Below are 26,685 nucleotides of genomic sequence, written 5' to 3' on the forward strand. Positions count from 1 at the left end.
GATCCCCCGCCTCCACACATTAGTTCGTTTCCATCTTAAAGAGGTAACTTAAGCGAAAAATACCCTTAAAATTTATAGAATTTAATAAAAATTTCTATATTTTTTGCAGAAAATGGCGCGTGTTTTGGTTGGCGTTAAGCGTGTGATTGACTACGCCGTCAAGGTGAGTAAAAAAAATCACTTGTTGCTAATATTCTTATTTTTTTTTTATCACTTGTTGCGTTTTGCGTAATCGTTTTAATTAGGGATAATTAAAGTTATTGAATTTGTTTTGTTCTTCGCCAGGTGCGCGTCAAGCCCGATAAGACCGGTGTGGTCACCCAGGGCGTTAAGCACTCGATGAATCCCTTCGACGAGATTGCCGTGGAGGAGGCTGTGAAGCTCAAGGAGAAGAAGCTGGCCACTGAGGTTATCGCCGTCTCCGTGGGCCCGGCTCAGTCTCAGGAAGTGATTCGCACGGCCCTGGCCATGGGTGCCGACCGTGGAGTCCACGTAGAGGTGCCTGCCGCCGAGTACGACCTTCTGCAGCCAATCCACGTGTCGAAGATTCTCGCCAAGCTGGCTCTCGATGAGAAGGCCGACCTGGTGATCCTTGGAAAGCAGGCCATCGACGACGATGCTAACCAGACGGCTCAGATGACCGCTGCTGTTCTCGACTGGCCACAGGGCACCTTCTGCAACAAGATCGAGAAGACGGACGCCGGCTTGACGATCACCCGTGAGATTGACGGAGGCTTGGAGACCATCAAGACCAAAACCCCGGCAGTTCTGAGCGCTGATCTGCGCTTGAACACGCCCCGATATGCCACGCTGCCAAACATCATGAAGGCCAAGAAGAAGCCCCTGAAGAAGGTCACCGCCAAGGATCTGGGAGTTGATACCACACCCCGCATCGAAGTTGTCTCCGTGGAGGATCCGCCAGTGCGCAAGGCAGGTGCCACCGTCGCTGACGTGGATGCTCTCGTGGCCAAGTTGAAGGAGGGAGGACACGTCTAGGTTCTCTGCCAACAAATTGTGAGCACAAATTCTACGTTCTTTTTATTAGTTGAAATTATCAGATATGTGCATTTATCTAGCCTCCAGGCTTTAATATTCTACTCCTCGCGAGCATCCCGTTGTAGTGCTTTAAGTGAATTCTGAATTGGAATTTATTTTCGTTGTGTCCAGCTTTAAGAATAAAGTGATTGTAAGCTCTAAAAAGGTGTCTTCCGTCTTTTAATTTCCTCTATTTTTTCCAGAAATTGCTAATCATACCTTTAAGAGGTAATACGACAGGGTCAGCTAGTGACGTGATGTCTGTTTTTTTCTCCCGATGCCTTTTCAGAAAATCTCGCTCGACTTGACGTCCAAAAATAATTGCGGCCTGGACCAAAAATGGCGGCGAGGTCAACACCCAATGGTCATTGATTTTCCATTGTTTTAGATTAATTTTATTAGCGGTCATTTTGAAAGGAAAACATTTGCTAATGGGTATTATAAAAGAGTATACATAAATGGTACAAAGCAGTATTTGTAGTTATAAAATGTCCACTACATTCTTAATATATTCGTGTGTATATTTTTACTTTTTGTTGGACGATCATGACACATGCGGTTTAGATAAATATTTTTAAGTGTATAAACATAAAAGGGGGAAAAACCTAAAATTGCTGGGTATAGATTAGGCGTGGCGTGAGGCATTGAATTTTGAATTTGAGATCTTCCTTAAATGGCCAAGAAATTACAAAAAATATACATTTGTTCTTTAGTTGTAATACTACGTCTGGGAAAAAATTGGTCATTGTTGTCCTTATAAATATCTTACTCGATAAACGACAATAATGAATGCAAAAAAATACAGAATTTGCAACCAAACGGGTGAACATTGGCATTGGCAGGGGTAAAGAGGGTATCGTTTTATGAAAATATGCACCTAAAGCTACAGAGTTTCTCAATTGCGACTTGGTTTATCGCCCGGCTCCTACCCGTTTCCCACTTTTATCACACACCTCGCCTCAACCAGCTCATGAACCGAACCAGCAGCCATCAGACCCGTCCGGCCGGCACCATTTGCTTGTCGCTGAAGCGCAGAATACGTGTCAGCATGGTGGTAATACAGGGAATTTGCTTCTGCTGGTGCATCTCGGGCGTGTCCGGAGTGCAAGACTCAAAGTCGACGGCCACTCGTTGGCACACGAACGTTAGAAGCGTTAGGATGTCCAGCCGCTTGCCGTTCGCAGCCAGCTCTGCGCACAGACTCTGCATGAACCAGCTGCCTCGGGTGGTATTCCGCCATGAATAGAATCCAGGAACAGTGGAATAGGCAATCAAAAAGTCTGCGTGCACGGGTATCTTGTAGCTCATTGAAGAATCCCCATCGGTTTCGGTAAGCGACCGCTGCATCGTCATGCCTCCATCTAACCGATCTCCCTGACAGGCCTGGATGAAGAATAACTTTGGCTTTCCGGCCAAAGATGGGCAGTGATTGGCAGTGAAGAAGCTCCAGATACTCTCCAGTTTGTACTGTACATCCTTGGCATAAATGTAGCCCATCTCTCCATGGGAAAGAATGGCCACCAGGATGCAATCGCTGTTGGAGTGATTTTGAGAGGCTGCGGCTTCGATCGCTTTCCTGATGTCGTTGAACCTACAGTCCTTGTATACTGTCACTGCAAAGTCCAGCTGCTTCAGTACTCGGGTAAGATTCTCGCAGTCCACATTGGTTCCAGCCCGAGATTTTAAGGTGGGAACATCGAAGTGCTCATGATTGAAGATCAATGCCATGCCGCGATCCTTGTGGCGCATGTTGTACTCGGCTGCATGGCGCTCCGTAACCATTTTGGCCACATTTTTGCGATAACTGGACGAGGGCGAACTGTAGCCATTGGCCAGTTGTCCGATGGCTCCGCTTCCATAGGGGTTGTAGTGCGAGGGCGCAGACGAAGAACTGCTACCTGTTCCGCCAACGGAACCCAAGGCGTCTGTGTTGTCGTTGGCATTTTCCGAATTTTCCACTCGTATGCCGACCTGATCGGCGGATTCGCTATTGTTGGTGGCGGCCATTGTGAAATTGTTTCCTTGAGCCTGTGAAATCTGATGAGTCACACGAAAATGCAAAAACTGGTTTCTAAAGTACGTTGCAAGCTGCACGCGCCCGATAGCAGGTAATTACGCTTAGTAGTTGAGAGAAAGTCCGCGATCAACTAGCAACAAAGAAGCTAGTAGGCAATTGAAGCGATTCTAATTTTCTGTGGCGGGTATCTCTGTCTTTTGTTTATGCATTAGTGCAGTGTGACCGCAGCTGAGGCATTGCCATCCATTCAGTTTGCGTCGTATGGTTCAAAAATGCACCACTGGTGGCGCTGCATTTTGTTTGTCCAGCTGACTTCTATCTCAGAGTTTAACTTTCATTGAGGACTGTTTTACGTTTAAAAAAATATATAAAAACAAACATTACGTATATTCTTGAAGGAAATAAACCAGAAATAAAGGCGAAGCAATACCCTTCCACCGGTGGAGTTATCCCATCGAAAAGGAAAGGCTTTTATACACACGGCTTCTAAGCGCTACGTGATAAGAAAAACAGAAGAAAAAATAAACGAAAAAAGTGCCGAGATATGTTTTAAAGTTAATGGGGGATTAGCGAGGGTCATAAAAACGAGAAATGTGATAGAAATACACTAAAAAGTCCAGGAAATCATCAAGATGGCCGACGCCTATTGTCTGACAAACTTTATTGATTTTTCCCTGTCGCTGTCTCTGCCGCTGAAGCATCACAATCGCATCAAGGTGATTTATCTCAATTTCCATCCCACCTGAAATTTGATAGCTAATAAGCCACCCACCCACTACCTTCCTCTTCACAGTACACGTGCTTCGACATATCCGACTGCTATATCATTTTTGGAGCTTCATCCGGATCTTTGTACCTGTTCAATCGCAACGGAAAGTTTCTGCTGCTGATTCCGAATAAACATGGTGCTATCACTAGCCTCAGTATTTCGGCAAACAGCAAATATGTAGCATTTGCAACGCAGCGATCATTGATCTGTGTGTATGCGGTTAATCTCTCCGCCCAGGCAACGCCCCAGGTGATATTCACGCATCTGGATCAGTCGGTGCAGGTCAGCTGCATCCACTGGACCCAGGACGAGAAGCAGTTCTACTATGGAGACTCGCGGGGACAGGTCAGCCTGGTGCTGCTCTCCTCGTTCATTGGCCACAGTTTGCTATTTAACATGACTGTGCACCCGCTTCTCTATCTGGACTCGCCCATTGTCCAGATCGACGACTTCGAGTCCCTTCTTCTTGTCTCCAACTGCACCAAGTGCATTCTCTGCAACACCGAATACGAAGAATACAAACAGGTGAGTGTGACTAAGCCCTGACTCATCCAAATGTTACTCCATGTATGTTGTTGACTCTACAGATTGGAAACCGGCCAAGAGACGGTGCCTTTGGAGCTTGTTTCTTCGTATCGCCGCAGGAAGCGATTCAGCCATCTCGAATCTATTGCGCCCGTCCTGGCAGTCGCGTGTGGGAGGTGGACTTCGAAGGAGAGGTAATTCAGACGCACCAATTCAAGGCTGCCTTGGCTACCGCGCCTGCAAGGATTCAGCGACCCGGAAACGGAAACGACGAACAGGACTCCAATGCCGAGCTGCTGGACCATCAACCGCAGAATCTTCAATTTTCCAAAGTCCAAAGACTAGGCGAGGACTTTCTTTTGGCCTTCACGGAGCTGGGATTGTATGTGTTTGATGTGCGTCGGTCGGCGGTGGTTTTGTGGTGCAATCAGTTCGAGAGGATCGCTGACTGCCGCCCCTCGGGGTCGGAGATTTTCGTGTTTACACAGTCGGGAGCTCTGTATAGCGTCCAACTGCAGACTCTTCAGTCGCATGCCATTTCCATGATGCAACAATCCAAGCTGCTTCCCTGCGCAAACCTTCTACGTCAGAATGTCCGGTATTTTGCGGACAAAGCACGAGAAGACTATGAGCTGAAGCAGCTGAATCCGTTGAAGCAGCTTTTAATCGAGCGACAGGAATACGAATTGCTGAACGATATATCCGTGATATTCGACTCGATATCCCAGTGCACTGGAAGCGCCTTGGATACCCACAGTTCGGGAGGAAGTTCTGCCACCACAGAGCGCAGCCTAAGCGGAGGAGGAAGCTCTACCAAACCAGCGCCGAAAGGTGTCTACGTTTTAGAGAATGCCTTTTGTGATAACCTGAAGCAACCTCCGAAGTCCGGGCATTTCAAAGACGCTTTACTCACCGTGACCGGGAAGTTTGGAAAGAACATTATCAAGTACAAGTTTAACATTTTCGCTGAAGAGCAGCAGCAGCTGGTGAGAGAACTGATTCCAGCCAGTGAGCGTTCGCTTCCTTTTAAGGACATCAAGGCCAGATACGAATCTGGATCCGAGGACCAGGACGACGAGATTGTTCGCCGATGCAAGAAACCTTTACCTCAGGCCCCGCACATAACTCCCGAGGAGAAGACACTTTACAATCTCTACTTGATCGCTAAGGGTTCTAGATTTAGTCGGAGGCAATGCGTCGAGCGCTACAGGGCAGTGTTCGATGAATATGCAGCTGCTGAATTGGTTAATCTCCTCGAGAAACTGGCGAAAGTGATGGTCGACCATGGGGACACGATAGACCAGGCAAGACGAAACTGCTACGAGATGTACTTCGATTACCTTGACCAGGATTTAATATGGGAGGTGGATGACGCGACAAGGGATTACATAGCTTCCGGTTTTATTCTGCTGAATTCTTCAGAAAATACGGAAATTGTGCGCTGTGAGCATTGCTCCTTCCCCCTGCGGTTTGATACTTCGTGCCAATACCACGATCTGGGAGCTGTGCTTCTCCGGTATTATTGGTCCCGAGGCGATCAGCTGAAGTGCTTCGATGTGGTACATGCAGTTCCTGCTCTTCTGGATGTCTTGGCCAAGTTCTATCTAGCCGAACAGAATCTCCCGAAAGTAGTCGCCATCGTGCTGAACTACGGCTTGCCGGAACTACTGGTGGATGTGGGAAAGCAATTCAACGTTGGAGCCTGGGCGCGCTGTTTCGAGCAGTTTGTGGACCTCCAACGTGGGCAACTGGTGTGTGCCAACTGCGAATGCGTTTCGGGCGTGGAGAGCGAGCAGTTGGGACGACACTTTTTCTACAACTGGAACTGTTTCCTAAACATAGCACTGGACCACATGGCTGCTAGGGATACCTTGGCCTTGATCTTTAAGTGGAGCACGTACATTCCAAACGACGCCATCGACAGGGAGTTTTATTCACGCTGCCTGCTCAAGGGCTAGAACACCCTAACTAAATACATATATACGATACTATGTAGCCATATTTATTGTTCCCACTATTTAATCTCAAGCTAAGGCCAATACCAAAAGCATTTATTCTATATAAAAATGTACACCCCCGATATGTATATTGCAAATAAGCAGGAAATTGCATGAAAATATACAAGAGTTCGACGTTACAATTGTGTGTATTATTTCGATTAAAAACTAATTCCATGCGAATTTCCTTTGACTTTTGCTTCAAATAGAAAATCTGGAAAAGCGACTGACGCTTGAAAAAATACAACACCTCACATAGACACAAAAATTTTTGGCCAAATTGATACAAAATTTCAACTGCCCAGTTACATTTCTCTTCCATCAGAAAAAAAACAGCCTAGGAGAGATCGACGCATTAAAAGCGAAAGCACAACAACTTTAAACTTAAAGCAAAACGTTTGAATGGATAAATCGAATGAGTGCAACGTGAAGGCAATAAACGCTTAGTAATTGTAACAACGAATTCAAACAAAGCGCCGATAAGAACTAAGTGCTGCCCATCGATACCGCTCGAAAAATTGGTCCCCGCTTGGCGAATCTGGCAACGCCTTTCTGGCTATTCTGTAAACTTGATGTTAACAACGGAGGGCCTCCATAAGTGAATTGAAAAAAAAACAATTTCCTCAAATTACTTTTGTGGACAGCGCAAAAATTAAATTTTTTTTCTTTATAATTGTTAGAAAATTTTAAACGAAATTCAAATTTCTTAGCAGTTTAGTGAGACCAGTCTGTTGTAAGGCATTCATCAAGCGTTAGCCTCAAAACCTCCTGGGATTTCATTCTGCCTTCCGGCAACTCCGTGATTAGACACGCGTCTGACAGCGAAGAAAATCGTCAAAAATCAGCATTTTTCAAGCCAGCACGATTGCAAAGCGCTTGTAATTGTCGTGGCACAGCAATCTAAAGCCGAAACGTCTCAGTTTCATGCGAACAAAGAATTCTGTGCGAGAAAATATTAAGTTCACAACCCAGATCTCGTTCAATAAAATTATAAAGACGAGAACGCAGTAGCTTGTGGAACGTAAGAAGTCGGAAAATCTAAGGAAAAACGTATAGACACCAAGTGCAACACAAACACAACGATCATATACATTTTTTTGTCGTCGCAAATTGCAAGTGTGCACCAGAAAAAAGCAAAAAAGCATAACAATAGAAAAATTTTCCTAAACGGAAAGCAAGAAAAAAAAAGCAACTGATTGGAGGATAATATGAGTAATGCTATTAACCAAAATGGCACAGGTCTAGAGCAGCAAGTAAGTAGTATATATGTGTACATATATATATTGCCATGTGTGTGTGTGTGCGTGAGTGACATGCGGCTGTTGGAGAGTGTTCGGCTAAAAATTTATTGATTTCATAACACACAAATGTGGTTCTTTTACAACGGTGAATCGTGTAGGTGAACCAAACTGCTGTGCGACCGTATCAGATTTTGCCAGCGTGTGTGTCTGGGTTCTTCTTCTTAGTCATTCCAATTTGTAATTTCTTTTGTATAATTTTTTTGCTCGCTTGCCTCCAATCTGACATGTGTGTGTGAAAGTTTCCATTCGCTCCTATGTATGGGTGAGTGTGTGAGGAGCGCCGCTGTTCTAAGGCCGCTCTTTTTCTCTCGCTTGCGCGCACATGTGGAAGCTGAGTGTTACAAACAGGGTTGTCGAGTTTCCCTATCTAACAAACGAAATTTAAGGGTGATTTTAAAAGTATCGTTATATGTATGTCAGATAAAATCTTTATTTCAACTACAAAATTTTCTATGTAAAACTTACTCATTGTGAAAAATATAATATTATTTTAAGTTTGGGTTTTACATAAGTGCATCAATATAAAAAATAAAAGTGTACTTTTTGAATACGATCCACAAGTTTCAATTCAAGTTCCACAACCGGGCTTAATGTTCTACCACTGTTTTGTGATTTATTTAGCGCCTATGTGTGGGTGGGAGCGAGACCCACGAAGAGAACCATTTCAAAGCTTTAAACTAGTTGCGCCTCTCCGTAGATTCCCGTTCGCGTATATATATACACGTTTCGCCACAAAGAGGAAGAAGTAAATAGCACATGTTGCTAAGCGGGAACCACCAAGAACCAACATTGGTGCCTCTTGAGGTCTTCCACTGAGACAAATTTCGTGTCTTCCATGGATGCTGAATGAACGTGTAAACGTTGGTATCTTTTGACTTTCAGAATTAAAATATAATTCTTTATTGTGGGGTTTGTGTAATTCTGATTCTACTGAGCTTTGATTCTTATCTCTAAAAAAAACAGCGAGTACCAATCAATGTAATGCACACGGAATAGATTGTATTCTTTGTTGGATTATAGAACACAAATGTTTCACAAATGTTTTGAATATTACTCACCATCACCATTAAATCCATTTTAAGGTTGCTGGTCTGGACTTGAATGGCGGTTCTGCTAACTATAGCGGCCCCATAAGCAAGACTTCCACTAACTCGGTCACCGGTGGTGTGTATGTGCCCCCGCATCTTCGTGGTGGTGGTGGCAACAACAACGCAGCGGACGCAGAGAATCCCGGCCAAGGATTCGACTCGAGAGCCGGAAATCCGCGCCAGGACAGCAGGGACCCTCAGCAGTCGCGCAGCGGAGGAGAGTACCGTAGAGGCGGCGGCGGCGGCGGCGGCGGCGGCAATCGTAACTTCAACCGCCAGAGCGGCGACTACGGCAGTTTCGGCAGCGGCGGCGGCGGACGACGTGGAGGTGGACGCTACGAGGACAACTACAACGGTGAGTGGATCGAAAACTATTCTTTCTCTTAATACACCTGCCTTATCCATTCTATTTTATTATTGAAAATAACTGGAAATTAATTCTTGCAGGTGGTGAGTTTGATTCGCGTCGCGGCGGTGATTGGAATCGCAGCGGAGGCGGCGGAGGAGGAGGACGTGGTTTTGGACGCGGACCCTCTTACCGCGGCGGCGGCGGCGGTAGCGGAAATGCTATTAACGAACAGACCGGTGAGGATGGCCAGCCGCAACAGCCACGCAACGATCGCTGGCAGGAGCCTGAGCGGCCTGCCGGTTTCGATGGCGGCGAGGGCGGACCACCCGGCGGCGGTGGCGGCAACAGAAGCTATAACAACCGCGGCGGCGACCGAGGAGGATACAACAGCCGGTGGAAGGAGGGCGGTGGAAACGTCGATTACACAAAGCTGGGCGCCAGGGATGAACGTCTGGAGCAGGAGCTGTTTGGCGTGGGCAACACGGGCATCAATTTCGACAAATATGAGGATATACCCGTGGAGGCGACGGGCCAGAATGTGCCCCCGAACATCACATCGTTCGATGATGTGCAGCTGACGGAAATTATCCGCAACAACGTGAACTTGGCACGTTATGACAAACCGACTCCGGTGCAGAAGTACGCTATACCGATTATCATTAGCGGTCGCGACCTGATGGCCTGCGCCCAAACAGGCTCTGGCAAGACGGCGGCCTTCTTGGTGCCGATTCTTAATCAAATGTACGAGCACGGTCACTCGGCTCCGCCGCAAAGCAACCGGCAGTACAGCCGACGCAAGCAGTATCCCCTGGGCTTGGTGCTGGCGCCAACCCGCGAACTGGCCACCCAAATCTTTGAGGAGGCCAAAAAGTTTGCCTACCGCTCCCGGATGCGTCCGGCAGTACTGTATGGCGGTAACAACACTAGCGAGCAGATGCGTGAGTTGGATCGCGGCTGCCACTTGATAGTGGCCACTCCCGGTCGACTCGAAGATATGATAACGCGCGGCAAGGTGGGTCTGGAGAATATTCGTTTCCTCGTCTTGGACGAAGCGGATCGTATGTTGGACATGGGTTTCGAGCCTCAAATCCGTCGCATTGTCGAGCAGCTGAATATGCCCCCAACTGGGCAGCGCCAGACGCTCATGTTCTCGGCCACATTCCCCAAGCAGATTCAGGAGTTGGCCAGCGACTTTCTTAGCAACTATATCTTTTTGGCCGTGGGTCGTGTAGGCTCCACCTCTGAGAACATCACTCAGACGATCCTATGGGTTTACGAGCAGGATAAGCGCTCGTATCTCCTTGATTTGCTTTCCTCAATTCGGAACGGTCCCGAGTACTGCAAAGACAACCTGACGCTGATCTTCGTGGAGACGAAAAAGGGCGCCGACTCGCTGGAAGAGTTCCTGTTTCAGTGCAACCACCCGGTCACCAGCATCCACGGCGATCGCACCCAAAAGGAACGCGAGGAAGCACTTCGCTGCTTCCGCTCCGGCGACTGCCCCATATTGGTGGCCACTGCTGTGGCGGCCCGTGGCTTGGACATTCCACATGTAAAGCACGTCATCAATTTCGATCTGCCCTCGGATGTGGAGGAGTACGTCCACCGAATCGGTCGTACCGGCCGTATGGGTAACCTGGGTGTGGCAACCTCTTTCTTCAACGAGAAGAACCGCAACATCTGCTCCGACCTTTTGGAGCTGCTGATCGAGACAAAGCAGGAAATCCCGAATTTCCTGGAGGACATGATGAGCTCCGACCGCGGACATGGTGGAGCCAAACGGCGCGGCGGCGGTGGCGGTCGCTATGGAGGCGGATTCGGCTCCAGGGATTACCGTCAGAGCTCCGGTGGAGGAGGCGGTGGTGGTGCACGAAGCGGTGGCCCTACTCGCAGCGGTGGATCCGGCGGCGGTGGTGGCGGTAACTACCGCAGTAACGGAAACTCGTACGGTAAGTTCGGTGAGTGCGAAACTACCATATTTAGAAATGTGCGAAATTTTCACGTTTTTAGTATTTTAGTTTTCGTATTTGGCTGTTTTGTTTATTTTTTCAAAAATCGAACAAAATTTATCCAGTTTTTTGTTGCAAGATAATAAAACTAATCTTTTTTTAGGTGGCAACTCTGGAGGTGGTGGATACTATGGCGGCGGTGGCGGTGGCGGCGGCTCCTATGGAGGTTCTTATGGAGGCAGTGCCTCGCACTCTGGTGGAAGCAACGACTGGTGGAATCAATGAGCAAGGCTTCCGCCTCAGTTTCAGCCGCAGGCTAACTTTCCGGGCCAGCAGCATCAGCAATCGCATCGCAGCCACTTTCGCAAATAACCAAATTGAGAATTGAAAGTCGATAAGAACTATATATATATATGCACGAACGTATATTATATGGGAACAGCAAATGTGAAAGAGAACTGTCTGTGCGCAGCGCAACATGAAACACAAAACACAAAAATACAGATAGAGATGCACCTTCCACCCTCGTGTCCCGACTCACTTCACCACTACTCACCTCAATATCCAATCCTGGAGCAAGCATAAATAATAAAATGAGCAAATTCATCGCAAAACCATAATAAATTAATGTATAGCCAGCTCTACGTCCCCGAATCCCTTTCTCCATCTCTCTATTTTATAAAGTCGATGAGTATATATTGAAGGATATGCAAACATACATATTACAAATATGCTAAAAGAAAAAAAAAACAAAACAAAACCACAAATATTAAGAATATTTAAGCCACTGATACAACTTTGAATTTTTGTCCATAAGTAACTTTTCACACATCATTTTTCTTGAAATTCTTAAAATACAATAATATAGCGACAGGAATGCCTACTGTCGATATCAGATCGGAATGATGTAAGCGCAAATATTTGAACTTCAATTGATGATTTTAAACAAAAAAAGAAATAAATAGTAATGATTATATATTAAAATATATAAATTGAGAAATAATGTACTATATGAAGCGTGAAACCAACACAAACAAAACAATTAAAAAACAAAGTTTGCTAAACTTAAATACAATAATTTAGCAAATGAAAAAAAGAGCTCTTTTGGATTTTTATTTATATTTAAGGCGTATTTAATAGTTTTACTGGCATCAGAGATATGAATATGTATAACTTTATGATGATCTTACATCTTTTATTTAAATTTCTTTGAAACCGCCCTACTTTGAATACATTAACGAATATTAGACAGGTTGGGTTTAGTGACCCTGCAGAAGCTCCTACCGGTGAGCTTTCTCAGCAAAGCTTCACCTATGCACTTCAGGGGGGCGACTGGCAATAAGCGTAATTGAAAGTACAAATTACGGTGCTTGTGTCGCGATCGGCATTGTACCCTCGGAGGAAGTGTGACGGTCGCAGCTAGCTTGCCTGCATGTTTGGTACTAATTAAATTAGATTAGGCAAACTTGATTACCCCACTCTGCTGATGAATTTTGATGCCCAGCGCCGTTGATTCTTCGTCAGCTAAGCCCTCGGCGACAAATAGGCTCGGCGCGCAAAGCTCGCAGCTTGGAGAGTTAAATTTTCAGTCTTTGCACGATTCGCATGTTAAACGGTGGGCTCTTACTAGGCCACACCCATTCTTTTTTCTGGATCTTGGCAATTTTCGGTGCACCGGTTGAGCAAATATTCGCTCAAATTTAGCGCTCAAGTTTGAAAATCACCTAAAACATGCACAAACCTCAAACGGGATGCTGGATGTTGATACTTCTCGGATCACTAATAGCGACCATAATGCTGGCCTTCAGTTACTGGATCTTTGTGCCACGTGAAGTACAATTTTGGTCTATAATTTCGAGAAATTACAGTGCTCCAGGAATCAAATTTTCAATGCCACCTGATCCAATGCCGCAGGAACTGAAGCTGCAAAATAGACCCCCCTTTGTCTACCAAATACTACATTAGATCGAGAATATATCTTATTATTCTACGTTAAGTTATCTTATTCTAGTTTAACAATAAAATATACATGTACAGATAAGATGCTTGGGTCTTAAGCTAGCAGGCATCACAAGGTAGAGGATCAAACGTCCGACTTTTGGTTAAGGGCCGCATAGCCCACTGGGATCTCCTTCATTTCTGTTTGCAGGCAGAGGAACTCGCCGCCTATACACATTATTGTTCCTGTGATTACATTGAGGAGCCACCAGGATGCGTTCGCTGGAAACGAACGATTGTACCACCAGCAGGCGAGCAAATGCAGGATGTGAAAGGTGCAGCTACAAATATAAGCGAAAAATAAATATTAAGATCGCTATATCATCTAGTTGTGAAGAAAAACCATAGGGTAATTGTCAAAGACCAAAGATTATAGTCTCGTTATCAAGAAAGAACTATCGGTCAATTGCATGTAGAGGTACAGGTACAGGAAGTATCCGAACCTACCTAAAGTCCAGGCAGAGCTTGGCTCTTCTCACAATGCACCAAAGGGCCAGAGATGCAACAAAAGCATTTAATACAAATGCGCAGATAACCAGCCTTCCTCCCAAATCGTAGATGTGAATCTCCTAAATGATAAAGCTATGAATGTTGTACGTATAATAGCTTATCACTAGTTACATGGTACTCGAATATATGGTCCAGACTGTAGTTATCTCCGGACAACTTGTTGGCCACGAAGACGAGCAGGCCCAGAGTGAAATACACGCAGAATTGCATCGAAACGATCTGTGACGTCAGCAGCGTGGGATCCCACTGGGTGTTCCGAAAAGTTCCGCCCTTCATGGTGGTCCTGGTTTTGAACGTTGCTTCCTAAAAATGCAATATTTTATAATTATGTTTTTATAATAACAACAGAAACTGACTCAACAAATCAGAGATGGAACATATTCCATCACCATGTTATCGATAACAACAATAGTTTTAAAATTTACAAATTACAACTTTGTAGCCGCTTTTAATTGTAAAAATATTTTACATTCCTTATTTTTTATCCCTCAAAGCCTCATCAGAGTTTCCATTCAAAATGTAATGACAGCTACTTCCAAAATTTAAAAACCGAAGGTGTATTCAGTATATATATTTTTGTACTTTTGTCACTAGTTAGAGTATTATTCAAGCTGCTTAGGAGACAGGAAGGAAGACTTTTTTTTGCCGGCCGTATCGATAATCCAAAAAATAACACATGATCATGGACGGTGATCACTTAAAAGAAGCTGGAAATAAGGCCATGCGTGCTACACGGAAGATTGTAAGTAGAACGAAAAGTAAGTCGGAATTATTTAACTTCTTATGTATGTCTGGCAGAATCGTCTCCGTTCGCTGGGTATCGTCACGGCCGGAGCAGCCGTTCTGGTGGCTGGCATTACAGCTTACAAGAAGCAGGACAGTCTTTATCGCACCTTTGTGATGCCCGCCGTGCGGCTATTGCCGGCGGAGACCAGTCACCAGCTGGCCCTTTTAGCTTGCAAGTACCGCGTGTATCCGCGGTCCCAATACGAGGATAACGCCAATCTCCAGACAAATTTCTTTGGCCGGATGCTAAAGAATCCTATTGGAATGGCGGCAGGATTTGACAAGAATGCCGAAGCGGTAGACGGACTGCAAGATTTGGGATTTGGTTTCGTCGAGGTGGGAACTGTCACGCCAGCTGCTCAGGAGGGCAACCCCAAACCGAGAGTCTTCCGACTAGTTGAGGATCGTGCCATAATCAACCGTTATGGATTCAATAGCGAGGGACATCAAGCAGTTCTACAGCGGCTGCGCCTGCTCCGCAGCAAGGAGGACTTTAATGGAGTAGTCGGTGTCAATCTCGGAAGAAATAGAGAAACCATGAGCCCGAATGCGGACTATGTTCAAGGTGTCCGGGTCTTTGGTCCAGTGGCCGACTATCTTGTCATCAATGTAAGCAGCCCAAATACAAAGGGTCTCAGGGATTTGCAGGGCAAGGCCAAGCTAACAGAGCTGCTTGAACACGTCAACGAAGCAAGATCGCGCCTAGAAAGAAACAAAAATGTGCCGATCTTGCTGAAGCTCTCGCCAGACCTCTCCCTAAGCGATATGAAGGATATAGTTTCGGTAATCAACAGGAAAAAAAGTCGCGTGGATGGTCTAATTGTCACAAACACCACTGTCTCGCGGGATAACATAGACACATCCAGGAAATCTGCTACTGAAGTTGGTGGATTGAGTGGAGAACCGCTTCGAGCGAAATCCACGGAGATGATCGCCCAAATGTATGTGTTGACAGATGGAAAAATTCCCATTATTGGTGTTGGAGGAGTATCATCCGGCTACGATGCCTACGAGAAAATCGAGGCGGGAGCATCATACGTACAAATCTATACGGCTTTGGTGTACGAGGGTCCTGGTCTGGTGGACCAGATCAAGGCCGAGCTTTCGTCCCTCATATCTTCACTGGGTCATACCAACGTCCAAGATGTGGTTGGAACCAACGCAAAATTCTACCTGCCAAAGAAGTGATGCGACATGTGGTTTCAGATCATTTAATATGCTACACTTCCATTCCCTCCTGCTTTCCCTGACCTTGTATTGGTATGAAGTAAATCATAAACCGCGATATACATAATTAAATGTTACGGGTTTTCATTGGCTCTCTGAACGGTCAGAACGCGTCCTTCCAGGAAGTGTGTGTTTTGGTTACTTGCACTGTTGAAGGCGTCCCTTTGACTGAAGACCACGAATCCGTAGTGTTTTGAGAGTCCAAGTTGTCGGTCAAAGACAACCTCCGCGTTAGCCACGTGCCCGTAGCGGGAGAAGTACGTCCTTAGCTCTTTGCTTCCAATCGTCCATGGCAGGTTACCAACGAACAGTTTGTAGGTGCTCCGTACAAATCCGCTCGACATGATTATGTTACGCAGGTGAGTTTGTGACAGGCGTCTTAGCCAATTTTCATAGATGAGGAGGTGACGCAATAATGTTTTTCTTGGCACTCTAATTGAATGGAATAATTAAAAGGAGTTTGATTTTAAATCTTTATAAAGTAATGGTAATAAGAAATATTAAGTTTAATTAATAATGTATAAAACATACAAATTATTTAATTTATTTATCGAGCGAAAATCAGGGCTGCAGTAAAAAAATGTTCCTCTCTAGCAACTATCGGTACTTTTTAGTGCCCAATCGATAGGGCAAAATTAATCAATGGCTCATCGCTATTTTAAGTTTTGGTTGCGCTATTTATGTAAATGTCGAGCGAATTTGCAAGAAAAAGTGCATAGATGTGCGCTGGAGTGTTGAAAAAGTAATTGCTTGGGGTCCAGCGGAAAGGCGACTTGTTCCCTAAAGTATCCTGCGCCTTTAGCAGCCCCAGTCGACGTGTTGAATTCGGGGCGCGGCGCTTACTGAAAATTCAGGAAGGAAAAGAAAAGGACGTCCTTTGGCAGTAAGAGGACAAAGTAAAACACACAGTCAAAGCCAGTTATCTTGCAAGTTGTTTATTATGGCCGAGCGACCGAAGAATTTGTTTGCAAGTAAGTATAAGTAGCTGTTTTTTCGACCGCCTACGCACGAAAACAAGCACACATACATAAATGCGAAAGCAACTCGGATAAGTGACGCATGAAAAGATAAGACGGTATTACTTATTTACTTTTAGCTGGTGCCGGACCTAGTCGCTCCCGTAATCCGCCAGATCAGTTAAGTCTGAACAACCTTAGCATCCGACATCCACCATCGTCCACTTCGTCAACCTCCTCTGGATCTACATCCTCCGGCTCAAGTTCCTCATCGCAGCACAACAATGTAACCCGCGGTTTTCCCCAGCAGCCACCAGTAGCCCCAGCTACGGCTGCAGTTTCAAGTTCCAGCAACAATAGTAGTGCAGCCGATCGTCACCGTGAGAGAATCCGGCAGCAGGCCTGTGGCAAATTGCAGTTTGGCGAGGGTCCGGCGAACACACATCATTTTACATCAGACGATCTCGAGGATGAGGGGGAAATTGGACGCGGAGCCTTTGGTGCCGTCAACAAAATGATATTCAAGAAACTAGACAAAGTAATGGCCGTGAAACGTATTCGATCAACCGTAGACGAAAAAGAGCAAAAACAACTCCTCATGGATCTCGAGGTGGTGATGAAGTCAAACGAGTGCATCTATATTGTACAGTTCTATGGAGCACTCTTTAAAGAGGGCGATTGTTGGATCTGCATGGAGCTGATGGACACTTCGCTGGATAAGTTCTATAAATACATATACGAAAAGCAGCAGCGTCACATACCAGAGTCCATCCTGGCCAAAATTACTGTTGCTACGGTGAATGCGTTGAACTATCTGAAGGAGGAGTTAAAGATTATCCATCGCGATGTTAAGCCGAGCAATATATTGCTCCATCGTCGCGGGGACATCAAGCTATGTGATTTTGGAATTTCGGGTCAGCTGGTTGATTCGATCGCAAAGACTAGGGATGCTGGCTGCAGGCCCTATATGGCGGTAATTGGAACAGAGAATCAATTGGAGCTTTAACTAAAATTTATTTATTTTTGCAGCCGGAACGTATTGATCCGGAACGTGCCAAAGGCTATGATGTACGCAGTGATGTATGGTCGTTGGGTATAACTCTAATGGAAGTGGCTACAGGCACTTTCCCTTATCGTAAATGGGATTCGGTATTTGAGCAGCTATGCCAGGTAAGATAAATGCGCATATAGGCCCCTATTTAAATAGTAATATTAAGTAAGAAAGTAATACAACAGATAACATAAGCAAACTATTTATTTAATAATAATTTAATATCAATGAAATTAATGATAAAAATGAAACAAATAAAACCCTTATTAATATCACTTTAGGTTGTGCAAGGCGAGCCTCCGCGACTAAAGACCTCTTTTAATGGAATGGAGTTCTCAATGGAGTTTGTCGATTTTGTCAACACTTGGTAAGAACATAAGTGAATTACTAAAAGCGTATCTTACTAAACTACTTTTTTTATGTAGCCTAATTAAAAAGGAGAGCGATAGACCGAAGTACAGTCGGTTACTTGAGATGCCCTTCATTCGCCGCGGTGAGACTAGTCACACCGATGTGGCTGTGTACGTTGCCGATATCCTGGAGTCAATGGAGAACGACGGCATTACGCAGTTTACGGCTAATCAGCCGGCCGAAAGTTAATCGCCTAACTGCAGCAAGTCATAATATAAGTAAGATTGAGCAGCTTCACAGGAAAAGTGAACCAAGCAGAAGCAAGGAGGAAAAAAATTTAAATTGTTGTCTACTTTGTAGCATTTGTAGCAAACGTAGGGTGTATTTTGTTAAACCGAAAACAAAACTAAGTAAAAAGTGTGTGCGCTGATAGTAAGTAAACTGTGTAAAAGTAAAAGCACTTCTCAAACTCCCCTCTTCCCAAGAACATAAAGTATTTTTTTGTCTTTGGTATTCTTTGCGATAAATTTGTTTAAAAAAATAAATCCCAAATAATATCCTCCACATTTTTTTTAGCGATTTGCTGCATTTGTTTTATGTTCAGTATATCCAGCATTTTAAATCCTATTAATATTGTATCATTGTTAATGATACAATTACGATAGATAATGCATTTTACGTTAATTTAACCAGGAACAGAAACATAAGCAATATTTGTAAAACCCTAGGCACGGGGACAAAATTTAAAATTGACAAATTAAAGGTTTAATACATGTACCAACTAACAGAAACACCAATATGTGTTAACATAGCGTGAAATAAAATTAAAGTATGAATTATTTATTGAACAGATTTTGTAATCCTATTATATTTTATAATTTGCATATAAAAATGATTGTGAAAAGCTTTAAATGATTGCCAAGTGGCTGAAATGTTTAAATTGTAGTTGAAATTATTGCAGAAGAATGCAAAATTAATCCCAAAATAATTAGCCACAACACCGAAACATCCATACAACACACGTTTTTATGCGTAGTAATTAGACTTAAGTGGAGCGAAAATAATTAGGAAAAGGTTACAGCTATAAAAAGCTAAAGTCATGTGAAAATTACCAATTAAACAAAATAAATGTATTGTGCCTAAGTATAAACGGAAAAGATAAAAAGATAAAAGCTCATCATTCAGAGCCTAACCATTTAAATTGAATCAAAAATCATAAGCCATTTATAAACCTTAGCCTAGCTTTTAAACCCACGCTTTTATCGCCATATTGCATTCCCTCCCTAGAAGCAAAAAAAAAGAAAAACAATTTAACAATTGCACCGTCTATGTCCCCGTCTCAAAATGAAAACAAAAATAACACGACCACGCCAATGTTTTTGATTAACTTTTTTATGCAAGCGAATGTGAAAGCAAAGTTTATTTTGTATACATATATATACATGCATAATATATTTGCACGGGTTGCATATAGAGTAAGGAAAGCAACAAGAGCCTGCGGCAGTTCCCCTTATTTTTCAAAGTTTGTTTGCGAAATAAAATCCTATATGAATGCAACAAATAGAGCGGAAATATATACAAAAGTGTGTATAAATATATTTTTATTAAACCCATAAACTTTCCAGGTTTAAAATGTTCAGCTTATCGACAACTGCATGCCCGGTCGATGTAAATTAATTAACAATTTATAAAAAAGATAAAAATTATAAGAGTGCATGTAACGCTGATCGATCATTTTGATAAGCGGAGAACTAACTTACCCCAAGAGAACCCAAAAGTGGATCCTCGATTTATCGGGGCTCTGGGTTCGAGTAACATTCCAAAATCCCGGGTAGTTTGTTATAAAAAATAAATAAATATTTAAAACAGAAAACAAATACGACAAGATAGACAGTTTCTATAATTGCAGAAAAATACAACCGTTGTGGCATGCTATTTGGCCGCATTGTTTGGTGTAATCCTCTGATCACAAAAATGGGTATACTCGAAACTTGACCTAAGCACTTGGGCCGGTCACTTTTGATATATGTAACTAGTAGTAGATATAATAACCATATGTAACTCAAGTGTAATGCCAGGAATAATGCAATCGTTGAGTCGTCGTGAGTCGTCAATATTTTTGACAATAAATGGATGTAAAATGTATTTGTAAAGTAATCAAACATTAGGTCCCTTGAGAGGATATGGCTAGGCATATGGATTGTGTATATACAGTAGATATACTAAGGACATGTGACTGGCATATATTTATATAATATTCTATTAAATAACCGCAAGTCAAGTATTGTATTTACATACGTATATCAATCCTGCAATCAGTCCCAATTGAAATTAAACACCAAACCCCAAATGATTGGCTTCCATTGATCATGGCCTTTAAATATAAAAGAAACCACAATTTTAAGCCAAAACCTAAAACTCTTAACTAAAGCTAACCAATGACAAAACTGGAAACGCAACGTCCACAAAAATATTAATATTTGCGAACTTTTAAACCTAGCTTACACTTAAGAAGATAGTGAAAGATTTCTGACTTTTTGCTGGATCCCGATGTTCGGGTCCATATCCTAATAATGAAAACTTATAGGAGACCCCGAGACGCTCACTCAATATACAGTATAGCGCACTAAGTTTTACTAACTATGTATGAAGGACCCGGCTTCTCTATAACACTAAAATAACCAAGGAGAAAATTAATAAATCGGAGAGGAATTACTTCAAATCATTGCAGAATACACAAAAATAAAAATAACAATTCTTGTTGAACAAAAAAATGAATTAAATAAAAAAACAGAAGCAAAACACCACAATTAAGAAAATTTGTAAAAATATGAATAGCAAATAAAAATTACAATTAAAAACTCAATTAATGCTTAATTAGAATCGTGGACATGGTCGAAGACACCTACCTATATGACGTAGTCATTGACCCAATAATTTTCCAATTACTTAAACTACCCTCCCTACCCTATCTCACCAATCGGGGAGCTTTGTTGAGTTATCATGATGGCATTCGAAAAATTTAAAGTAAGTATAAAAAGGGACAATGTTCTTTGGAATTCGGATCTATTAAGTTAATTTCCAAAACTTTATTGTAAGTTAGGTCTCTGGAGTTTAAAGCGAATTTATTGGTCGGTATGAGCTTTGGTGCATATTATTTTTGACTCGCATAATTTTGGAGGCACGCGACTTGCATGAAAACTGCCACCCAAACGAGAATCGTCCCACAACGTGGGGGGCATGGAAAGCACCACATTAAAGCCACAAATGCGTAATCTTCGAGCCGGGTCTACTCCTAGGCGTACCACGTTTCTGTGCATGTATGCATAGGTCCCAACCCTTTTTTGATAGCTTGCCAACTGATTTACAGGGAAAAATCGAGGGAACCAGCTGAGTGTATGAAGTAAAGCCAAGCAAATGGTTTATTAAAATACAAATGGCGAAAATATATATTATAATTATTGTTTTGTCACTGCCTACGTATAGAAAACTGAATGGAGGTTTTGGGCGGGACAGTCTGGGCTCAGTGTGTCTCCGAACGTCGTGCGTGGAGCAATTAAGTTTTGGTGTCCAAACCAAAGTCACCCAGGTTCATCGACATGCTGGCCTGCATCATTCTTTTGGGATGGCTGCTGCTGGTGTGGATGTACTTCCTTTGGAGCCGGCGGATGTATTACAAGGCCGCTTGGCAGTTAAGAGGACCCATCGGGTGGCCTTTCATCGGCATGGGATTACAAATGATGAACCCCGAGAGTAAGAGACGAAACCGGAAGATTTCCATATGAGCTGCAGTTTTTTTGTTCGATAGCCTTTTTGCAGTACATGGATGGCTTGTCGCGGAAGTTCAAGGCCCCTTTTATTTCCTGGATGGGCATCAATTGCTTCCTTTACGTTAACGATCCGAATACGGTGGAGCAGATCTTTAATTCCACTCACTGCACCAACAAGGGCGACTTCTACCGATTTATGAGTTCGGCCATAGGTGATGGATTATTTACATCCAGTTCTCCCAGATGGAACAAGCATCGTCGCCTCATAAATCCTGCCTTTGGCCGTCAGATTCTGAGCAACTTCCTGCCTATCTTCAATGCAGAAGCTGAGGTTTTGTTGCAAAAGTTGGATTTGGAGGGAATCCAACATGGAAAGAAGCTAGAGATATATCAGATTCTCAAAAAAATTGTCCTGGAAGCAGCATGCCGTATGTAATGGTTTTCCTTGTAAGCTTATAATAAATAAGTATTTTTCTGTAGAGACAACAATGGGTAAAAAAATGAATTTTCAACACGATGGATCAACTGCCATATTTGAGGCTTATAGTGGGTTAGTAAACAGTGGAATATTTAAAAATTTTTAAATGAATTGCATTTTGTAAGCTTATTAATCATAGGACTTTGCTTATTATTACAGTTTGACAGAAGTTTGTGTAAAAAGGATGCTGTCTCCTTGGCTTTACCCGGAATTTATTTATCGACGCTCTAGACTTTTATGTCAGCAGCAGAAAGTGGTTGGCGTGCTTCTTGGTTTCATAGAGCAGGTAGAATCCTTTAATCAGATTATCTTATTGCCCTTGGCTAAACCTTTTTTTTAAAGCTTCTTGAGCCTATTGTCTCGGTGGTATCCCCCCATGCTACTGACGCAGACCAGATAACGAACGAGTCAAGGGGCAAGTCCAAGTCCATATTTATTGAGCAGGTGCGGGAGCACGTGGAGCGCGGTCAATTAAGTTGGCAGGATGTAAGGGATGAGGCTAATGTAACAATTGCAGCGGTAAGTAAGAGATAAATTAATTAATAAGTTTCTAATTAGACTGGCTTTCAGACCTTCGAGACGACATCCACAGCACTCTATTTCACGATTCTTTGCCTAGCGATGCATCCTAACTACCAGGAGAAGCTACATGAGGAGCTCGTAAGGGAACTACCATCCAATGATAGTGTTTCTCTAGAGCAGCTCCAACGACTCGAATACACGGAGATGGTTATCAACGAGGCCATGAGGTTATTCTCACCGGTTCCTATGGTACTGCGTTCGGCGGATCAGGACATTGAAATCTTTCGTGAAGATGAAGAATTTCTGATTCCTCGTGGCACCCAGATCGGCATCGATATATACAATATGCAAAGGGATGAAAGGGTGTGGGGTCCACTAGCAAAAACCTACAATCCGGAGGCTCATTTTGGGCCAGACTGTCAGCAGCAACACCCCTTTGCGTTTGTTCCTTTCACAAAAGGACTTCGCATGTGCATCGGCTACCGCTATGCCCAAATGTTAATGAAACTGCTGCTGGCCAGGATCTTCCGAAGCTATCGCGTTAGCACTGAGGCACGACTGGAGGATCTCCTAGTCAAGGGTAATATTTCCCTCAAGCTTAAAAATTATCCCCTCTGCCGAGTTGAGCTAAGATAATGAAATGAGTACTGCCACCATCCTTCATCAGGATCACTGGACAAACTAGTTTCCGTAATTTTTTAATTAAAACTGACATTTTTGTTGCGTCTTCCCAGCGTTCAAAATTGAGTTTGTTTCTCTTTTGCTTTGGACCTGTTAACTATTTTCTTCCTCCGCAAATTTTCAGCCGGCAAATGGCTGTAATGGATTTCAATTTGCACTTGTTCTTGCCGCCCGCAAGTTCCCAGCATACGTTGCGTATACGTAACCTAATTGATTGAATTCCTTGGGACGCCGGTAGGACACTGTCGGGCTATCTAGCATCTAAGGACTGGTCAAAGTTTTTGCCTGCAAAGTGGCCAGGAATTTGTTATAGTTTGTCGAGCTGATTGCATTGGGGAGCCTTGGGGTGGGGTTCTGGGCTACAGCTAGCCATTCTGTACATTCATTATCTTTTCCTTGTTGTTGATGCAAAAACAATCCTTTTTTTAAGAGAGCTTTCCTAATGTAATCAAACTTTACAAACATTTAAAAAAGGTTTCTTTTACATTTTTACATAAATTTGTATTTTAGGAGTAAAAAATTAAGAGTACCAAGAGCGTTACATGCTTTTTACAAGAGATAGTTGTAGATTTTATTTTAAATAAATACATAAAAATAATAACATTAAAAAAAGTTTTGTGATCGCGACTTTTTAGTCATTTGTTATGTCTCTTACTCAAGACATTATTTTGCGGACATAGTTGTCAACCTTCGATAGCTCAGTTGGTAGAGCGGTGGACTGTAGTTGGAAAACGAGCAATAGAAATCCATAGGTCGCTGGTTCAAATCCGGCTCGAAGGATTTTTTTGTATGTATTTTAAATTTATTTTTGTTTTAAAAAAAATATTAAGTAAATTAAATTTTACATTGTTGTCGTTAATTTTTTTTAATAAATAAGCATGAGTGTCTTTTCGAGCTATCTCCATAATGTCATGCTTGGAAGCTTTATCGATCAGTATGATTTAAAGTTAGTACCGTAGTAACAATAATTATTTAGGAAAAAATAAAAAATAATGCCTATGAATAACTATATTTCATAACAAATACTTTAAAAATACCATATTTTTTTGTTTAAAAAATGTTTCGTTTACTTTCGTTTTTAATATGCTTCAAAGTAAAAGAACTCGTTCAGACAATTTACTTTCACTTTGAACTGCAACGACCTTCAGATGGTTTGTGTGAAAGTAAGAGAAAGGCTAGTGAGATCTAAATATCCCCAACAACATAAATACGCTATAGTTTTAGGTCTTTCCTTCTCTTTGTCGAACAAAACGCACAATTGCCACGACTGTTTTCAACCTTCGATAGCTCAGTTGGTAGAGCGGTGGACTGTAGTTGGAAACATGCAATAGAAATCCATAGGTCGCTGGTTCAAATCCGGCTCGAAGGATTTTTTGGTTTTTATTTTATACATTTAATAAATATTATTTATATTTTTATTTATATTTTAATTTTTTTTATATTAAAAAAAGTTTTATAAAGCGTTATTTACCTACTGAATCGGGTTAACGCAAGCCAACTGCTAAGTTTGTTTAAAGCAAAAAGTAAAAATGCAAATGCATAAATATTAATACAATGCGTATTAAACAGAAATAAAAGTCTTAATTGATGTACATAAATTAAAGAAAATAAAAACAAATCTCATTTGACCTACATTGAATTTTGTGTCCAAACTAATTTTTAAAAACTACATTTGAAACAATACTATTTTGAGAGTCAATGTCACAGAAACGCACGCATCCAATAGCCCCAACTAAATTAATGAATTCTAAAAATAACTTTGGAGGTGATAGGGTGATAGCATATACAGTCGCCCCCAGAAACAATCTGCTGCTTGTTTCCACACGTATTTTTTGTCTTGCTTGCACGCATACACAAAATGCCGATTTGCCACCACCGTTTTCAACCTTCGATAGCTCAGTTGGTAGAGCGGTGGACTGTAGTTGGAAACATGCAATAGAAATCCATAGGTCGCTGGTTCAAATCCGGCTCGAAGGATTTTTTTTGATATTTTTATTAATTTTTTTTGTATATATAAAAAGCGTTATCAGCACCATAAATTCAAAATAATGATATGCTTCGGTTGGTAAGGAGGGAGAAATTATTGCAAAACGTATTCGTTCAATGCCAAACTAAAGAACTGATGGTGAACGGAGGGTGTATGTGTTCTTGTATTAATTTACTTTATTAAAGACTGATTGCAAATATGATTTATCAACACTTTGCTAAGGTAATAATTCCATTTTGCCAACCTCGGACGGTGACAAACCAACAGATTGCTGTCTGGGCAGCCTGCCATGCCTCAAGGTACCATTTTAGTTCAAGCTCCACTGCCGGCAACGAAATATGCATAATTCAATACCAGCAACCGTCAAAGCTCCCCAAGCCGGAAAACCAGCATGAGTAGGAGGAGCGTCCTTGGAAGGTAATTGGGGGAATGCCACTCGAAGGATCCTAAAAAGTACGCAATAAGCGATTGCAACTCGTTAACGCTCCAGAATACACCGAGGGCTGTGAGGAGAAAAGGGGGTGGCTAGGTTGGTTGGACGTTATATTGAATAGGGGATGGGTCTGGTTGTGTAATCACAACATTAATCTAATACGCGTGTTTAGTGTGGCCTGGCGGGCATTCAACTTAATAATAGCTCTTCCAGCGCCTTGCAATAAGTAATTAAATCATTTAGAAGAAAATAGAGGCGAGGGACTCAGGACACGGTGGTTCTCGAGACTCGACACGACGCGACTCCGCCTTGAAAGCAAATAGTCAGTGTGGCAGGACTGCTTACTGGCTGGTCTAGTTGGCTTATTATTAATGAGAAAAACTTTTGCAAGTTTTCAATTAGTTATGCTCCCCCTCGGCCACACCCCTTCCTCAACTGGCCTGGCGCATAATCAAGACAAACGCTGGCTCATAATAAAATATTTAGTTGGATTTGCTTGGCCGGACGGTTGCCTTAATTGACTGGCGACCAGTTATTTGTATAACAAGCCGAGACTGGAACCACTGCCTCTATTCAGCACCGTTTCGGCCTGATTATTGTGTTACCCGGCCGGGCACTTTGGCCAGGATGTCTAATGCGAGTCGACAGCCTGCATAATGTGATTAATTGAATATTAGGGTCCTTCTGCCTCACTTAGAATGCAGGGATTAGCCACAGCTTGGCCTGTCTGGGGGCCAGTGGGCGGGGCTACTCACCTTGGCACCTCAGTACCGCTGCAGTCAAGGTCTCCGGCGCTTCCACGTCAACTGCTTCATTCGATTGCAGACTTATGGCTTTTGTCACCTGCCCCTGCATACGAAATCCATTTTTAATGAGCTTATGGTATATTCTGAACAATAGGCAAC

General features: G+C 42.9%; 10 protein-coding genes and 3 non-coding genes across 17 annotated transcripts; 10 read left to right on the top strand and 3 right to left on the bottom strand.

The window, feature by feature from the left end:
• Positions 1–3: 3 nt before the first annotated feature.
• Positions 4–1,200, top strand: Etfb (Electron transfer flavoprotein beta subunit). 2 transcript variants are annotated; one of them, XM_017254729.3, is made up of 4 exons: positions 4–43; positions 110–163; positions 286–1,014; positions 1,077–1,200. In XM_017254729.3, exons 2-3 carry the CDS (start codon positions 113–115, stop codon positions 994–996), a joined length of 762 nt encoding a protein of 253 aa, XP_017110218.2. In that variant the 5' UTR covers positions 4–43; positions 110–112; the 3' UTR covers positions 997–1,014; positions 1,077–1,200. The 2 variants fall into 2 exon arrangements, with proteins under 2 accessions (XP_017110218.2, XP_017110216.2); XM_017254727.3 differs by having other exon boundaries at positions 286–1,200.
• Positions 1,201–1,407: 207 nt separating this feature from the next.
• Drice (Death related ICE-like caspase) lies at positions 1,408–3,282 on the bottom strand. Its single transcript, XM_017254726.3, has one exon. It carries the CDS (start codon positions 3,040–3,042, stop codon positions 2,026–2,028), a length of 1,017 nt encoding a protein of 338 aa, XP_017110215.2. The 5' UTR covers positions 3,043–3,282; the 3' UTR covers positions 1,408–2,025.
• A 62-nt stretch (positions 3,283–3,344) lies between these two features.
• On the top strand, positions 3,345–7,215 carry p (WD40 repeat domain-containing protein pink). Of its 3 annotated transcripts, none has more exons than XR_011443440.1 (4): positions 3,345–3,768; positions 3,846–4,346; positions 4,409–6,898; positions 7,054–7,215. XR_011443440.1 is itself a non-coding variant. In XM_017254721.3 (3 exons), the coding sequence occupies exons 1-3, from the start codon at positions 3,685–3,687 to the stop codon at positions 6,302–6,304; spliced, it is 2,481 nt and encodes an 826-aa protein (XP_017110210.2). In that variant the 5' UTR covers positions 3,345–3,684; the 3' UTR covers positions 6,305–7,215. The 3 variants fall into 3 exon arrangements, 1 of the variants encoding a protein (XP_017110210.2); XR_011443441.1 differs by having other exon boundaries at positions 7,057–7,215; XM_017254721.3 differs by having other exon boundaries at positions 4,409–7,215.
• On the top strand, positions 6,592–12,129 carry bel (ATP-dependent RNA helicase bel). Its single transcript, XM_017254722.3, has 4 exons — positions 6,592–7,596; positions 8,727–9,087; positions 9,180–11,030; positions 11,194–12,129. The coding sequence occupies exons 1-4, from the start codon at positions 7,552–7,554 to the stop codon at positions 11,313–11,315; spliced, it is 2,379 nt and encodes a 792-aa protein (XP_017110211.2). The 5' UTR covers positions 6,592–7,551; the 3' UTR covers positions 11,316–12,129.
• A 165-nt stretch (positions 12,130–12,294) lies between these two features.
• On the top strand, positions 12,295–13,071 carry LOC108134436 (uncharacterized). Its single transcript, XM_017254733.3, has one exon. It carries the CDS (start codon positions 12,762–12,764, stop codon positions 12,993–12,995), a length of 234 nt encoding a protein of 77 aa, XP_017110222.2. The 5' UTR covers positions 12,295–12,761; the 3' UTR covers positions 12,996–13,071.
• Sys1 (Sys1 golgi trafficking protein) lies at positions 12,992–14,033 on the bottom strand. The gene is made up of 4 exons (XM_017254731.3): positions 13,895–14,033; positions 13,650–13,841; positions 13,476–13,597; positions 12,992–13,309 (listed from the first exon to the last, which is right to left on the bottom strand). The coding sequence occupies exons 2-4, from the start codon at positions 13,812–13,814 to the stop codon at positions 13,114–13,116; spliced, it is 483 nt and encodes a 160-aa protein (XP_017110220.1). The 5' UTR covers positions 13,815–13,841; positions 13,895–14,033; the 3' UTR covers positions 12,992–13,113.
• A 104-nt stretch (positions 14,034–14,137) lies between these two features.
• Positions 14,138–15,623, top strand: Dhod (dihydroorotate dehydrogenase 2). The gene is made up of 2 exons (XM_017254725.3): positions 14,138–14,280; positions 14,337–15,623. Exons 1-2 carry the CDS (start codon positions 14,215–14,217, stop codon positions 15,510–15,512), a joined length of 1,242 nt encoding a protein of 413 aa, XP_017110214.1. The 5' UTR covers positions 14,138–14,214; the 3' UTR covers positions 15,513–15,623.
• On the bottom strand, positions 15,522–16,205 carry SLIRP2 (SRA stem-loop interacting RNA binding protein 2). The gene is made up of 2 exons (XM_017254732.3): positions 16,083–16,205; positions 15,522–15,983 (listed from the first exon to the last, which is right to left on the bottom strand). The coding sequence occupies exon 2, from the start codon at positions 15,893–15,895 to the stop codon at positions 15,626–15,628; it is 270 nt and encodes an 89-aa protein (XP_017110221.2). The 5' UTR covers positions 15,896–15,983; positions 16,083–16,205; the 3' UTR covers positions 15,522–15,625.
• Positions 16,206–16,294: 89 nt separating this feature from the next.
• Positions 16,295–20,775, top strand: Mkk4 (MAP kinase kinase 4). Its single transcript, XM_017254724.3, has 5 exons — positions 16,295–16,522; positions 16,648–17,480; positions 17,537–17,677; positions 17,840–17,925; positions 17,984–20,775. The coding sequence occupies exons 1-5, from the start codon at positions 16,492–16,494 to the stop codon at positions 18,156–18,158; spliced, it is 1,266 nt and encodes a 421-aa protein (XP_017110213.1). The 5' UTR covers positions 16,295–16,491; the 3' UTR covers positions 18,159–20,775.
• A 681-nt stretch (positions 20,776–21,456) lies between these two features.
• Cyp313b1 (Cytochrome P450 313b1) lies at positions 21,457–23,416 on the top strand. 2 transcript variants are annotated; one of them, XM_017254723.3, is made up of 6 exons: positions 21,457–21,662; positions 21,718–22,107; positions 22,160–22,229; positions 22,317–22,443; positions 22,500–22,676; positions 22,728–23,416. In XM_017254723.3, exons 1-6 carry the CDS (start codon positions 21,509–21,511, stop codon positions 23,313–23,315), a joined length of 1,506 nt encoding a protein of 501 aa, XP_017110212.2. In that variant the 5' UTR covers positions 21,457–21,508; the 3' UTR covers positions 23,316–23,416. The 2 variants fall into 2 exon arrangements, with proteins under 2 accessions (XP_017110212.2, XP_070137480.1); XM_070281379.1 differs by having other exon boundaries at positions 21,572–21,662; positions 21,702–22,107.
• A 631-nt stretch (positions 23,417–24,047) lies between these two features.
• Positions 24,048–24,140, top strand: TRNAY-GUA (transfer RNA tyrosine (anticodon GUA)). The gene is made up of 2 exons: positions 24,048–24,084; positions 24,105–24,140. It is a non-coding gene; the product is annotated as a tRNA-Tyr (tRNA).
• A 497-nt stretch (positions 24,141–24,637) lies between these two features.
• Positions 24,638–24,729, top strand: TRNAY-GUA (transfer RNA tyrosine (anticodon GUA)). The gene is given in 2 exon segments: positions 24,638–24,674; positions 24,694–24,729. It is a non-coding gene; the product is annotated as a tRNA-Tyr (tRNA).
• Positions 24,730–25,245: 516 nt separating this feature from the next.
• Positions 25,246–25,337, top strand: TRNAY-GUA (transfer RNA tyrosine (anticodon GUA)). The gene is given in 2 exon segments: positions 25,246–25,282; positions 25,302–25,337. It is a non-coding gene; the product is annotated as a tRNA-Tyr (tRNA).
• The last annotated feature ends 1,348 nt before the right edge of the window (positions 25,338–26,685 follow it).

Source organism: Drosophila bipectinata, chromosome 3R, assembly GCF_030179905.1.
Source record: "Drosophila bipectinata strain 14024-0381.07 chromosome 3R, DbipHiC1v2, whole genome shotgun sequence".
In the NCBI taxonomy this organism is placed as follows: Eukaryota; Metazoa; Arthropoda; class Insecta; order Diptera; family Drosophilidae; genus Drosophila; species Drosophila bipectinata.